Genomic DNA, 13,818 nt, shown 5'->3' with positions numbered 1-13,818 from the left:
AATTATTAAAAGTTCTTCCTTTCACGTTCAGAAGTTTTGTATTGTCACCCTCGGAACCAGAAATGCAGTTGGAAGTGTGATACAGAAACTAGGACTGGAAAGCCATTTTCATTTAATTCTGTGACATTTATTGGCCCAGGAGATACAGAGATAAGACACATGAGGAGGCTACAGTCCTATGGAGTAAGGAGACATGTTGATAGTGTAATGAGTGTTTTAATAGGTGTGGTGAAAACTTTGGAGAGCAGAGCTAATTTCCTGGCTAGGGGCAGGGGAGGGGTGGAGCAGTAGTCAGAACGGGCTTCCCAAATGTGTTGGTTAAAGATAAGTCAGGGTACACCAAGAGGGAGAAGGGAGCCATGCCTTTCCTTAAAATAGTACTGACATTTACAAATAGGATTAATGTTTAATGTAGGAATAACATTTACCAGTAGGAAAGTGTGGTGCAACACAGGCTGTGTGGGGCAGATGTGGAGAAAGATAAGACTGGGTCAGAAAGAAGTCAGTAACAGTGTTTGGGAATTCTCTGCATAGGGATGGACTGCGATAGCAGGGGGAATTTATAGAGAAAGAGAAGAACAATGGGAAGGACAAAGGAGCCGACAAAAGACCCAGTTGTCAAGAAGGAACCCGGCTGGTCAGAAGGAATGGCAAAGGGGTGAGAATCAACAGTAAGAGGCTGCTGCCAAAGTTAAATTCATAGGCTACCACCTAGGACTATCTCACACGACTACACATATCCAGCAAGAAAGTGGTCTTCCTCCACTGTGAAGGTTCTCACCAACCAAGCCTGCAACTAAACTACCAGACTTTCCAAAGGAACGGGTGATAGTAGTAGAAAGAGGATGGCACCCACCTGGCCAGCTGCTTTTGCTAGGTCACTTCTGTCAGTTGCTGAGGTAACAGATGTTATGGCTACGTTAGCCTTCAACAAACATGCACGTGCAAAATAGAACTCGGGCAGAAATGTTTTGATTTGGCCCTTTACCACGTGGTTCAGAGTATCTCACCCACATTTAAAGCAAAGGTCAGATTTTAAGTTAAATCTCCAGTCACTCTTCTGAAGAAATAGTGACAACAAATTTAATTTAGAGTATCACATATTCTGTGTGCCACGGCTGGTTGTTTGGTGGGTTATTGTGTGGTGTAGACCTTTTTATAGGATTTAGCCTTAGTCTGAGAAAAGCTGGTTCCTGGCCCAGACTATACACCAAGCACTTCTAAAGACATGATTTGTGTTAAAAGGAAAACAGATTCCGTTAATCTTTTCACCTCATCATAGTTTCTAAAAAACATTTATTTCCATTTGACTTGCACATCTAAATAAAATGAGTTTTTATTTAGCTCAGTAAGCCTTTCATTTATCTTCCTTTTTTAAAAAATAATTTTATTTATTTATTTATTGGCTGCCTTGGGTCTTCGTTGCTGTGCGTGGGCTTTTCTCTCTAGTTGTGGCGAGCGGGGGCTACTCTTCGTTGTGGTGCACGGGCTTCTCGTTGCAGTGGCTTCTCTTGTTGTGGAGCACGGGCTCTAGGCGTGCGGGCTCAGTAGGTGTGGCTCTCGGGCTCTAGAGCACAGGCTCAGTAGTTGTGGTGCTCGGGCTTAGTTGCCGCGTGGCATGTGGGATCTTCCCAGGCCAGATCTCGAACTCGTGTCCCCTGCATTGGCGGGCAGATTCTTAACCACTTCGCCACCAGGGAAGCCCCGGCAGTGTAGGTTCTTGATCTCAGTAAGAAAATTGCTCTAGTGTCACAATGCAATATAGAATGCAGAAGGGGAAGATACGTTAAGGATAAGAATATAGGGAGAAATGATTGCTCCAAGATTGTAGCATTAGGATTGGTAATTTCAAGAGACCTATGAAAACTTTCAAACACAAGAAAAATTAAAGAATGCCAAAAACTTCCATATGTGCCCATCACCTAGATTCAGCAATTGTTAGTATTTTGCCATATTTTCTTTATTTGTTTATGTATATACGTAGAAATTATTCTTTTGACTTTTTATTTTGATATAATTTCAGACTTACAGAAAAGTTGCAAGAATAGAACAAAGAACCTCATATATTCTTCATCCAGATTTTCCAACTGTTAACATTTCACCCTATTTGCTGTTAACATTTTACCAAATTTGATTGATCCATCTCCCTTTCCCTCTTCTTTCCTCCTCCCTCTGTCTCCCTGAACCATTGAGAGTAAATTGCAGGCGTGATAACCTTGCTCCTAAATATTTTCATGTGTGTTTTCTGTTTCTCTTCCATAACTACCGTATAATTCTCAAAATCAGGAAATTAACTACAAGCTGATATATTACTATTATCAAATACACAGACCTTATTCACGTGTTGTCAGTTGTCTCAATAATGTCCTCAGAAAATCCTGAGTCATGCATTGCATTCATCTGTCATGTCTCTTTAGTCTCCCTTAATCTGGAAGAGCTCCTCAGTTTTTTTTGTGTTCCATGACATTGACATTTTTGAAGAACCATGGTCATTTTCTAAAATGTCCCTCAGTTTGGTTGTATCTAATGTTTCCTCATGATTAGATAAAAGTTGTGCATCTTTGGCAGTAATATAACAGAAATAATTTGGGGCATCATATCAGGAGGCACCTGATGTTGAATTGTTCTATCGCTGATGATGTTAACTTTAAATATCCTGTTACTCCTCAAACATTTATCTTCTTAGCTCTAATGTCTCCTTACGATGATTGCCTGGATCATTTATTATAATCATAGTTGCCAAGTAGTGATTTCATAATTCTGTCATCCTTCTACATTTATTAGCAAGCTTTCTACAACATGGAAGAGTTTTCTCTTCCCTTCCCTTTCTTCTTTCCATCCTTCCTTTCTTTTACTATATCAGTGTGAATTTATGGATTCATGTTTTATTCAGTGGATTATCATCTGTCACTGTCATTATTTATTTTGATACTCAAATTGTCCCATGTTTGGCCAGTGGGAGCCCCTTATGTCCTTTTGGACCCAATCATTCTTTGAGTCCTTTCTTACTTTCTGACACAAAAAAGATGTTCTACATTCATCTTGTACTTAGATTTAGTCCTGAAATCAGCCATTTCTCCACAGAGCCCTAGTTTTTTAAACTAGAGAATGGTATTTACAAACCAAGATCTGAGTATATGGTGTGTTCATTACTTCCAGGCCGACTTGAGTGGACACAGTTAAGAAATAGATGTATGTATATTCATATCCATACATACATGTATGGCTATATTTACTGCCTCACTTGTCTATATTTATTTCTATATTTATTTATTTTTATGCATTCAAATCTATTAGAGTCTATTTTATACATTCAGATCTTCTAACTCATACCTTACACCACACAATTAATTGTCTTTCATATTTCTATATCTGTCATTGTCTTTCCCAATAGTGAGAAACCTGGATGCCATTATCTATAATTTATGAATTTTTAAAAACATTTTTAAAATATACAGAAAATAGTTTCAGAATTACTAACCAATGCTTCTGTGGGAAAGAAGCCTATGTGTAGATTTGTTTTCTCTTGGTTATAAAGTTATTAACATGGAACAGTAGTTCTCAAGGTTGGGCAATTTTATACCCCCAGGGACATTGGCAATATATGGAAACATTTTTGGTTGTTACAACTGAGAGGCAGTGCTATTAGCATCTAGTGGGTTGAAACCAATGAACCTACTAAACACCCCGTGATCCACAGGTCAGCCCCAAAACAAAGAATTATGTAGCCCAAATTGTCAAAAGTGCTTAGAAAAAAACCCTAACATACAAGTAGGAAAATATCTACTGAAGGATATTATGTAGATATTTTTTGCCAAACCACTTGAAAGTAAGATAAAGGCATCATGATACTTGCAAATTATATTTACATATACTTTGCAAATGATGCAACCAACAAGGGCTTAATTTCCAAAATACACAAATAGCTCATACAATTCAATAACAGAAAAACAAACAACCCAATCAAAAAATGGGCAGAAGACTTAAATAGACATTTCTCCAAAGAAGGCATACACATGAAAAGATGCACATCATCACTAATTATTAGAGAAATACAAATCAAAACTATACCTCACACCCATCAGAATGGCCATCATTAAAAAGTCTACAAATAATAAATACTGGAGAGGGTGTGGAGAAAAGAGAACCCTCTTACACTGTTGGTGGGAATGTAAATCGGTGCAACCACAGTGAAAAACAGTATGGAGGTTCCTCAAAAAACTAAAAATAGATTTGCCATGTGATCCAGCAGTCCCACTCCTGGGCATATACCCAGTTCGAAAGAGACATGCACCCCAATGTTCATAGCAGCACTGTTTACAATAGCCAAGACATGGAAGCAACCTAAATGTCCATCAGCAGATGAATGGATAAAGAAGATGTGATATATATATACAATGGAATATTACTCAGCCATAAAAAAAAAGAATGAAATAATGCCATTTGCAACAATATATAGATGGACCTAGAGATTATCATACTAAGCAAAGTAAGTCAGAAAGAGAAAGACAAATACCATATGATATCACTTGTATGTGGGAATCTAAAATATGACATAAATGAACATATCTACGAAACAGAAACAGACTTACAGACATGGAGAACAGACTTGTGGTTGCCGTGGACGAGGTGGGGTTGAGGAGGGAAGGACTGGGAGTTTGGGATTAGCAGATGCAAGCTATTATATATAGGATGGATAAACAACAAGGTCCTGCCATATAGCACATGGAACTATAATCAATATCCTGTGATAAACCATAATGGAAAAGAATAAGAAAAAGAATAAATGTATGTATAACTGAGTCACTTTGCTGTACAGCAGAAATTAACACAACATTGTAAATCAACTTATTTTTTTAAAAAAAGATAAAGGCATCATGATATTTCCTGCTTTAATACTCCTAAGAATAAGGACGTTGTCCTACATAATGACAATTCCAGAGATGGGCAGCTAGAACCTTTGCAGCCCCCAATGTGTGATATTGAAAGAGAAGTTTTGTAGTTGCTGTGACAATGCACCTGCCACTGGAAAATCTCTCTCAATCTCTCTCTTTGCCTCCACCCTTACCATGACTGTTTGAAGGAAGAGTTGATAGAATGGCTAAAATAGATGAACCTAGAGTCAGATTTTTGACAGGGAGAAGTAAGGTATGAGGATGAAAACATGTGTTTGTAATATCTAAGACCTGCAGTGATTACACTGTGAAATTTTATTCTTAATTCTTTTTTGATAGATTGAAGTTGTTATGCCTGAGTTGTTTGTAAACCAAAGTAGTAGTCAAATAGAATGTACTAGAAGAATATGGCCTACCTGATGATACATTTATTTCAGGCAGTGTTCAGTAGTAGGAAGTTCTAATACAATGAAAGATGATGAGCAGAGTGACTAAAGAGAAAAGAATTAGGGGAGGGAGCTTATTTGAGATGTAATGGTGGCTCTAATTTATTTTGATAAAATCACTTAGGTTAACTCATTTACTAATTAAGCAGGGCTTGGCTTCCCTGGTGGCGCAGAGGTTAAGAATCCGCCTGCCAATGCAGGGGACACGGGTCCGAGCCCTGGTCCGGGAAGATCCCACATGCCACGGAGCAGCTAAGCCCGTGTACCACAACTACTGAGCCTACACTCTAGAGCCCGCAAGCCACAAGTACTGAGCCCGTGTACCAAAACTACTGAAGCCTGCACACCTAAAGCCTGTGCTCCACAAGAAGAGAAGCCACCACAATGAGAAGCCTGCGCATGGCGACTAAGAGTAGCCCCCGCTTGCCAAAACCACAGAAAAGCCTGTGTGCAGCAACGAAGACCCAATGCAGCCAAAAATAAAATAACTGAAATAAAATAGATTTATAAAATAATAATAATAATTAAGCAGGGCTTCCCTGGTGGCGCAGTGGTTGAGAATCTGCCTGCCAGTGCAGGGGACACGGGTTTGAGCCCTGGTCTGGGAAGATCCCACATGCTGCAGAAGTTAACTAAGCCCGTGTACCACAACTACTGAGCCTGCGCTCTAGAGCCCGTGAGCCACAACTACTGAGCCTGTACTCTAGAGTTCGCGCGCCTAGAGCCCACGCTTCACAAGAGAAGCCACCGCAATGAGAAGCCCATGCCCCGCAACGAAGAGTAGCCCCCGCTTGCCACAACTAGAGAAAAGCCCATGCGCAGCAACAAAGACCCAACACAGCCAAAAATAAAAAAATTAATTAATTGTAAATAATAATGATAATTAAGCAAATATTTACTTGTTATGTATGTAGTGTTGAGGAAACAGTGACGATGAAGGGAGCACAGTGGAGCTTTCAGCTTAGTTTTTATTTTGTATTCCACAGCTGGGGAAATCATACTAAAATATTTTTTCTTGAAGAAAAGTTTCTTTCTATTTTTGCATTTCCAGTTAAGTTCCGTGTGAAAATTTTCTGACTTGTTATGAAGAAATTTCAAAATTGATAAAGAAGAATAGCATTATGAACATACTACTAAATTTCAAACCTTGCATAAGCTCTACATAAGCCTTATATAAGTGAAATACATAATTTAGTATATATTAGTATGTATGTTATAGTACCATTGCCATGAATTACTAAAATAATTTAATCATATTTGTGTTCTTTCTCCAAGGTAAAATGACTAAAATGCTTAATACAATTTGCTTCTAAATTTTATTAAACTTAGTTGTGCTTTGTTGTTAACTATGCATGTCCAAACATGAGAAAGATTGCTAATCTTTGGTTATAGAGATTATGGTATGATACTAACTCTTGCTTTTAAAATAAACATATTTTTGTCAGATGACTTGCAGGGTGCACAGTCAGAAATTGAGGCAAAACAAGAAATTCAGCATCTTCGGAAGGAATTGATTGAAGCCCAGGAACTAGCTAGAGCAAGTAAACAAAAATGCTTTGAACTTCAAGGTGAGATCAAGATTACTTTGATTTCTTTAGGGGATGTGAAAGCAACAAGATATAACTGAATGGCCCCAAACTTCCAAGTCCAGAGGCATGGTTACCTTCTTCCAAATCTACAACTTTATTAGATATGTGATCTTGGGACATCACTTATGCTCTCTGAGCTTATGTTTCAGATCAGTAAAATGAGGAGAATTACAGTTGTACTACTTTCTTGTGAAGATTAAGAAAGGCCTGAGGGCTTCCCTGGTGGCTCAGTGGTTGAGAGTCCGCCTGCTGATGCAGGGGACACGGGTTCATGCCCCGGTCTGGGAAGATCCCACATGCCGCAGAGCGGCTGGGCCCGTGAGCCATGGCCGCTGAGCCTGCACGTCCAGAGCCTGTGCTCCGCAACGGGAGAGGCCACAACAGTGAGAGGCCCGTGTACCACAAAAAAAAAAAGAAAGAAAGAAAGGCCTGTACCAATGAAAGCTCTTAAAAGTTAATTACACATTAAGTACAGCAAAAGGAAAAAACATAGAAATATAAATTTCTATGTTTTAGTTATACCTAATATTAGCTACTCAGTATAAGATAAGGGAAATTTATATTCCCTGCAGTTTTACAGTGGATCCTTCAGTATGTGAGAGAAACCAGGCAAGGTTAAGGTATAGAATTTTCTAATGTCCCAACCGATAAGAGTCATAGGCCAGTTGGAGTCTGTGCTATTCCCTAGAGCTGACATTTCTATAGCGTTCACAGCAGTTACCTAGTTGCAGTCAATTAGTACCTTACAAAGTCTTAGAATCCTCATGTTCTCTAAAATGGCCTTCCTGACCAGGACGAAGATTTGCATCCCACGGGGAAGTATGAACTTCCTGTCAGTAAGTACTTACTATGTACTTGGCAGTGAACATGAGGATTTTAAGTCTTTTTTTCACATTTAAGCTCAGAATCCTGATTAACAACTATTAAGAATGCTTCTCGGGGCTTCCCTGGTGGCGCAGTGGTTGAGAGTCCGCCTGCGGATGCAGGGGACACGGGTTCGTGCCCCGGTCCGGGAAGATCCCACAGGCCCGCGTACCGCAAAAAAAAAAAAAGAATGCTTCTCAAGTAAAGAACAGCACATGTTATCTTGGCAATACAAGGTATAGACAACTACTACTCGGTTGAATACAATTTATTACTTACTACTGTTTTGTGCTCCTTAAAAAATCTTTAAACTACCTAACTGCTAACACTGATAACACTGCCTAACTTTTGTTTCCTTCAATGAGGTTTAGGAGAGAATTTCTTAGAACTTTCCAGCTGCTCAATTCTGAATATTTTCATTAAATCACAAAATTAGAAATACTGTGCTTTACTTTCAGCTCTTTTGGAAGAAGAAAGAAAAGCCTATCAAAATCAAGTTGAGGAATCCAGTAAACAAATACAGGTTCTTCAAGGTATGGAACACCGGAGGCTATTTGGGATTGTTACTGTTTGTTTGTTTGTAGCAATTCAAAAGAAATGGAAAGTAAGAATGCAAAGGGTTCCCATTTTTCAAGGCTTTGGTTCTTCCCTAGAATCTGAGACTGTAACTGGGCTCTTTGTGGCCCCCCTTTTTTTTTAAGGGAAGATTTCTTAGTACTCCAGTAGTACCTCCCACTTGGAGTGGGAAGAGGAAGATTGAAGATATGGATTTGGTAAGACTGTCGTTTTCTGGGTTATGTAGTGACTTACTACAAAGGAGACCTTCAGACAGGAAATCAGTTTGAGTAGCTCTGTGCATCAGCACTTTTAGCTTGTTGGTGATATTATTTCTAACGCTCATAGCACACTTGCACTGCAACAAAAATTATTTACCAAATGGAATAGAACAGTGGTCCCTGCACTCCCTTCATTGGTAAAGGCTGCTCTTCATATCCACCATTTTGCTATCTCTTTGTATGGGCTATCACAGGGTCATTACAGAAATGACCCGAAAGACCCCTGCCTGTCAAGGGTTTTCTTCGAACCAGAGCTCCTGGTACTTTGAGGTTATAATTGTGAGATACTCCAGGAGATGTCTTTCCTGTGCCACAGTAAAATTCCTAAAGTAAAATTAATTTGCCTTCATTGTCAAAGAAGGAACCAATGTATTTTAAAATTTTAGTTTGAGAGGTACGGTAAGAAGAAGTTAAATAGACAAGTAATCTCTGTTGACACGAAATGGGGAGTCATTGTATAAGGCCTATGATATTTGCCCTAAAATATCCCGAAGAAAAACCAGTCTTTTGGGTTTTCTTATTTTTGAGTGGGACATGTCAGTTATTTTAAAAAATTGTATTATGGTCAAACAAGAATTTCTAGGGTAGATTGTATATCTTTTTAAATTGAAAGCTCTTTACACTCTTATAGTTTAATGCCATTATCCATTAGTTTATATAAATCTGATATGAATCTATACTTCCATCCTGTATTGTGTATGGGCAATTATCCCTGAAGGTTCTATGATGTAGTGCTTCCTTTTGTCTTAAAGCTGTCTTACGTGGGCATCATTGAATGCTCTCTAGTGCCAGCATGTATATTTCAGGATTTTATCCACAAGTCCATGGTCATGTTATCCATGGCCATTGTGTCTTTTCAGATCTTTGAACCTGTTACCTCTTAACGTTTCCCACAGACTTAAAAGGTCTAATATTTTCTTTAATGTTTATTTATTAGGCAACTTCTTCCTACACAAGCCTTAAATCCTCTTAATTATTTTAATTATTCTTCTTTTCTACCTATGGAACTTTTTATACCTATAATTTTCTTGTGTTATTATAATCAAGACCAGTATTCTAGTTCTGAACCAAGTATGATTTTATACAAATTGTTTCCAGTTCAAGTCATTGAGGACAACAAGACCAGATCCTTAAAAAATATACCTCTTTCATTAGGCAATATTCATTAACTTTATTAATTCTTTAATTCAAGCAATGATTCTTGATCGTTTACTCTTCTAGTATTGGGGATAGCACACATGAGATGTACAGTCTAGTGGAAAAGATGAATAAGCAAATAAGTATATAATGTGATGTCCAATAAGGGCAGAGTAAAGGGCTAGAGAATGACAGAGGACTATTTTTAGATAAGCCATCAGAAAAAGCTTCTTTAAGGAATTGACATTTGAACAGAAAATTGAGTCAAGAGCATCAAAGGTTTTACTAATGCTTACCCTTTGACCAAGCAATTCTATGTCTACAAATTCACCCTAAGGAAAAAAAAAATCAAGATTGCTTTATAAGGTGTATTGTCTATAGTAATTAAAATCTGAACAGCCTCAAGTGTCTAAAGTAAAGGATTAGTCAAAAAAGTTAGTATAGCTGGTTTTTGTTATTGAAAAATATTCATCAGCAGCCGCATAGAGAACATTGTATTTATTATGATCCCTCCCTACTTTTATTTTTATATGTGTATAAATGCATAGAAAAAATCTAGGAGAGGAAGTACCAAATGTTAGAAACAGTTTTCTCTGTGTGGGAGAAATAAAGGTTGCTTTGGGGGTTTTTTCTCTTTGTATTTCTGTATTTTGACTTTTTCTGCATTAAACATGGATTGCTTGTACAGTTTAATCAAAAGCAACAAACAGCTCTGACAGCCTGGGCCATGCAGTAACTACAGTCCCATATGGGCTGTTCTTTTATTCCCAATTACTATGGACTAAGAAAATGATGAGTAAATATACTTTTGTAGCCCAACTGCAGAGGTTACACATCAATATTGAGAATCTCCGGGAGGAGAAGGATAGTGAAATCACCGGCACTCGAGATGAATTGCTTAGTGCCCGAGATGAAATTTTACTCCTTCATCAAGCAGCAGAAAAGGCTGCCTCTGAGCGGGACACTGACATTGCTTCTCTACAAGAAGAGCTTAAGAAAGTGCGAGCCGAGCTTGAGCGGTGGCGGAAAGCAGCATCTGAATATGAGAAAGAAATCATGAGTTTGCAAAATACTTTTCAGCTTCGATGTCAGCAATGTGAGGACCAGCAGAGAGAAGAAGCAACGAGGCTACAAGGTAAGAAATGTATTTTACATAAAGCTCTTAACTCTTGATAACGATAACTTTATAACTTGTGGAAAATAACCATTCAGGCTAGTTTTGTCTTTGACAACGATTGGTTGTATAAAGCAGTGTTTTTATATTGGGGCTATAAGCATTCTTCAGGTCTGTAAGCTTTACAATAAATTGAAAATCTTTACAATTTTACATTTTATTTAAATACTGTTAAAAATTATTTGTCTTATAAAAGTGAATTGAGAAAAAAATATTACTGAAGTTCAGGGTGATGGGAACTTCCCTGAGGCGCCACTGCGAAGTAACAGGAATCAAAGAATAGCCATGTAAAATCTAAGTGTTTAAGGGAAAAAATAGTTATGTTCCTATATTAACAAATGTGTTTTGGGACTATTTTAGGTGAACTAGAGAAGTTGAGAAAGGAATGGAATGTATTGGAAGCCGAATGCCGTTCTCTAAAGAAGGAAAATGTTTTGCTATCATCAGAACTGCAGCGGCAAGAAAAAGAATTGCACAAGTATGCAAGAACTCTTTTTTAGGTTCAAAATGTTTCTTTATCTTTAGATTTTCATCTAAATTTTAAGTTAAATTTTGATACTTAAATACCTTTTTGGAGCAAAATATTCAGCCAGACTCTTCTTGGCTATCTGGCAGGTTAACCACGCTAAATGAGTACTTCAGCACTTTTTGTCCTGCCATCACTTGCATGTCCTTTCCTTTTGGTGTACTTATGGAATATAGATTCACTAAATGCCCCTTCTCCGCACCAAAAGATAGACAAAAGATCTAAACAAATGGATCTAAACAAACAGACAGCAAAAGATCTATGATTGAACTTGCCCTTTAAACTAAATCATAATAAATTTCAAATACAAGTTTGTTTTTCTTTCTTGCCAATGATCCCTTCTGTTTATAAGGGTGATCAGGAGATGGCTATGATAAAGAATTGATACTGTTGAAAGATACAAATCCAGCTTTTGAATTTCAAACAAGGTTATATAAAAAGTAACAATATATGAGATCAAAAATTTGCTAAAACCAATTAAATCTTTCTAACATCCATTACCTTACAGGCAAACCAATGAATATAATAGATTTATTCCAGCAAATTTAGTGGAGTCCTATTTTCTCATCAACACTTGTTGCATAGTTTAAAATTTATTTCTTCCTTAAAAATTTGATCCATTCCATGTTTTTTATTTAAACAATGTTTACATTCTAATTCAGATATGAAAGTAGTACGTGTTTATTATTGAAGCCATTCTTTAATCCATCTCCCTCCCCAGAGTACACCAAAAATGGAAGTCATTACTCTCTTGTTAGCCTTGTATTTATACTCCTGAAGAGCATTAAGATTAGCAAAAACTCAGTGACCAAGGTCAGTTTCCATAGAAAACAAGCTTTAGGGAAAAATGATAACGAAAGGACTAGATATCTCTTATTTAAAAAAGGCGGGACCTCCCTGGTGGTCCAGTGGTTAAGACTTCACCTTCCAATGCAGGGGCTGCGAGTTTGATCCCTGGTCAGGGATCCCACATGCTTCCCGGCCAGAAAACCAAAACATAACACAGAAGCAATATTGTAACAAATTCAATAAAGACTTTAAAAAATGGTCCACATCAAAAAAAAAAAAAAAATCTTAAAAAAAAAAGTTATTTAACCTCACAGGGCCTCAATTAAAAAAAAAAACAAAGGCAACTTTAATATCGGTTTTACATTTTAAAAATCAAGAACTAGTTGAAGGAGCAAGATGTGCTGACTTATTCTCTAAAACGCCTTACAACATCATGTGGTCAATATCAGTATCTTTAAAGCATTTTTTTCTCTTCCAGTGTCATATCTTTCCATAGTCTTTTCTATGTGTATTACTTTCTGAATGTTTAAAGATAACTAATAATAAAGAACAAAACAAATGTTTGTTTTTTATGTAAAAGTTTGTGAAAACAATTTCAAAATATGAAAAGGACAAAATAAAGGCCCAAAACACAAACAAACAAATAAATAAATGGATGCTCTCACGCAGACACACACGCACACGTTTGTGTATGTGTATGTACCAACTGCTCATCTGTGTGACAGAACACGTGGGCAAATTGTTTGGTATAAAGTGTGTGTAAGATGATTCCGACACTCAAGTTCTTCATATTTGGGATACATTTGGATCTTGGTGAATCCATTTAGTTTCGTATTCTCTCAAGCAAGAAATACTGATATTTGGTTTCCAGTACTGATTATCTTAAATTATCCTTGTTTTGGAATTTTTGATACTTTAAAGATTCAGACTTGATCCCTTATTTTTGAGATATGATTAATTGGAATCTGGCAGATGGTTAAATTTTTTTTTTTTTTTTAAACATCTTTATTGGGGTATAATTGCTTTACAATGGTGTGTTAGTTTCTGCTTTATAACAAAGTGAATCAGCTATACATATACATATGTTCCCATATGTCTTCCCTCTTGCGTCTCCCTCCCTCCCACTCTCCCCATCCCACCCTTCCAGGCTGTCACAAAGCACCGAGCTAATATCCCTGTGCCTTGCGGCTGCTTCCCCCAGCTATCTACCTTACTACGTTTGTTAGTGTGTATATGTCCATGACTCTCTCTCGCCCTGTCAAAACTCACCCTTCCCCCTCCCCATATCCTCAAGTCCGTTCTCCAGTAGGTCTGCGTCTTTATTCCTATCTTACCCCTAGGTTCTTCATGACATTTTTTTCCCTTAAATTCCATATATATGTGTTAGCATACGGTATTTGTCTTTTTCTTTCTGACTTACTTCACTCTGTATGACAGACTCTAGGTCTATCCATCTCATTACAAATAGCTCAATTTCATTTCTTTTTAAGGCTGAGTAATATTCCATTGTGTATATGTGCCACATCTTCTTTATCCATTCATCCGATGATGGGCGCTTAGGT

The 13,818-nt window shown here is 37.5% G+C and overlaps 1 protein-coding gene across 40 annotated transcripts in view; it reads left to right on the top strand.

Moving 5' to 3' along the window:
* Nucleotides 1-13,818, top strand: part of SLMAP (sarcolemma associated protein) — a 152,813-nt gene that overhangs the window by 126,592 nt on the left and 12,403 nt on the right. For 39 of the 40 annotated variants that reach the window (XR_004352364.1, XM_032650488.1, XM_032650490.1 and 36 more), the window contains 4 exons: nucleotides 6,787-6,909; nucleotides 8,253-8,327; nucleotides 10,582-10,902; nucleotides 11,302-11,419. Coding sequence is in view for 39 of the 40 variants with exons in the window: in XM_032650488.1 (XP_032506379.1) it covers nucleotides 6,787-6,909; nucleotides 8,253-8,327; nucleotides 10,582-10,902; nucleotides 11,302-11,419 (637 nt within the window). In the remaining variant the exon portion in view is untranslated. The remainder of the gene's footprint in view (nucleotides 1-6,786; nucleotides 6,910-8,252; nucleotides 8,328-10,581; nucleotides 10,903-11,301; nucleotides 11,420-13,818) is intronic. The other variant, XM_032650517.1, reaches the window with a different exon arrangement.

Source organism: Phocoena sinus, chromosome 11, assembly GCF_008692025.1.
Source record: "Phocoena sinus isolate mPhoSin1 chromosome 11, mPhoSin1.pri, whole genome shotgun sequence".
Taxonomy (NCBI): Eukaryota; Metazoa; Chordata; class Mammalia; order Artiodactyla; family Phocoenidae; genus Phocoena; species Phocoena sinus.
Note: the sequence above shows the minus strand (reverse complement) of the source record. Positions and strands in the feature narration are given on the sequence as shown.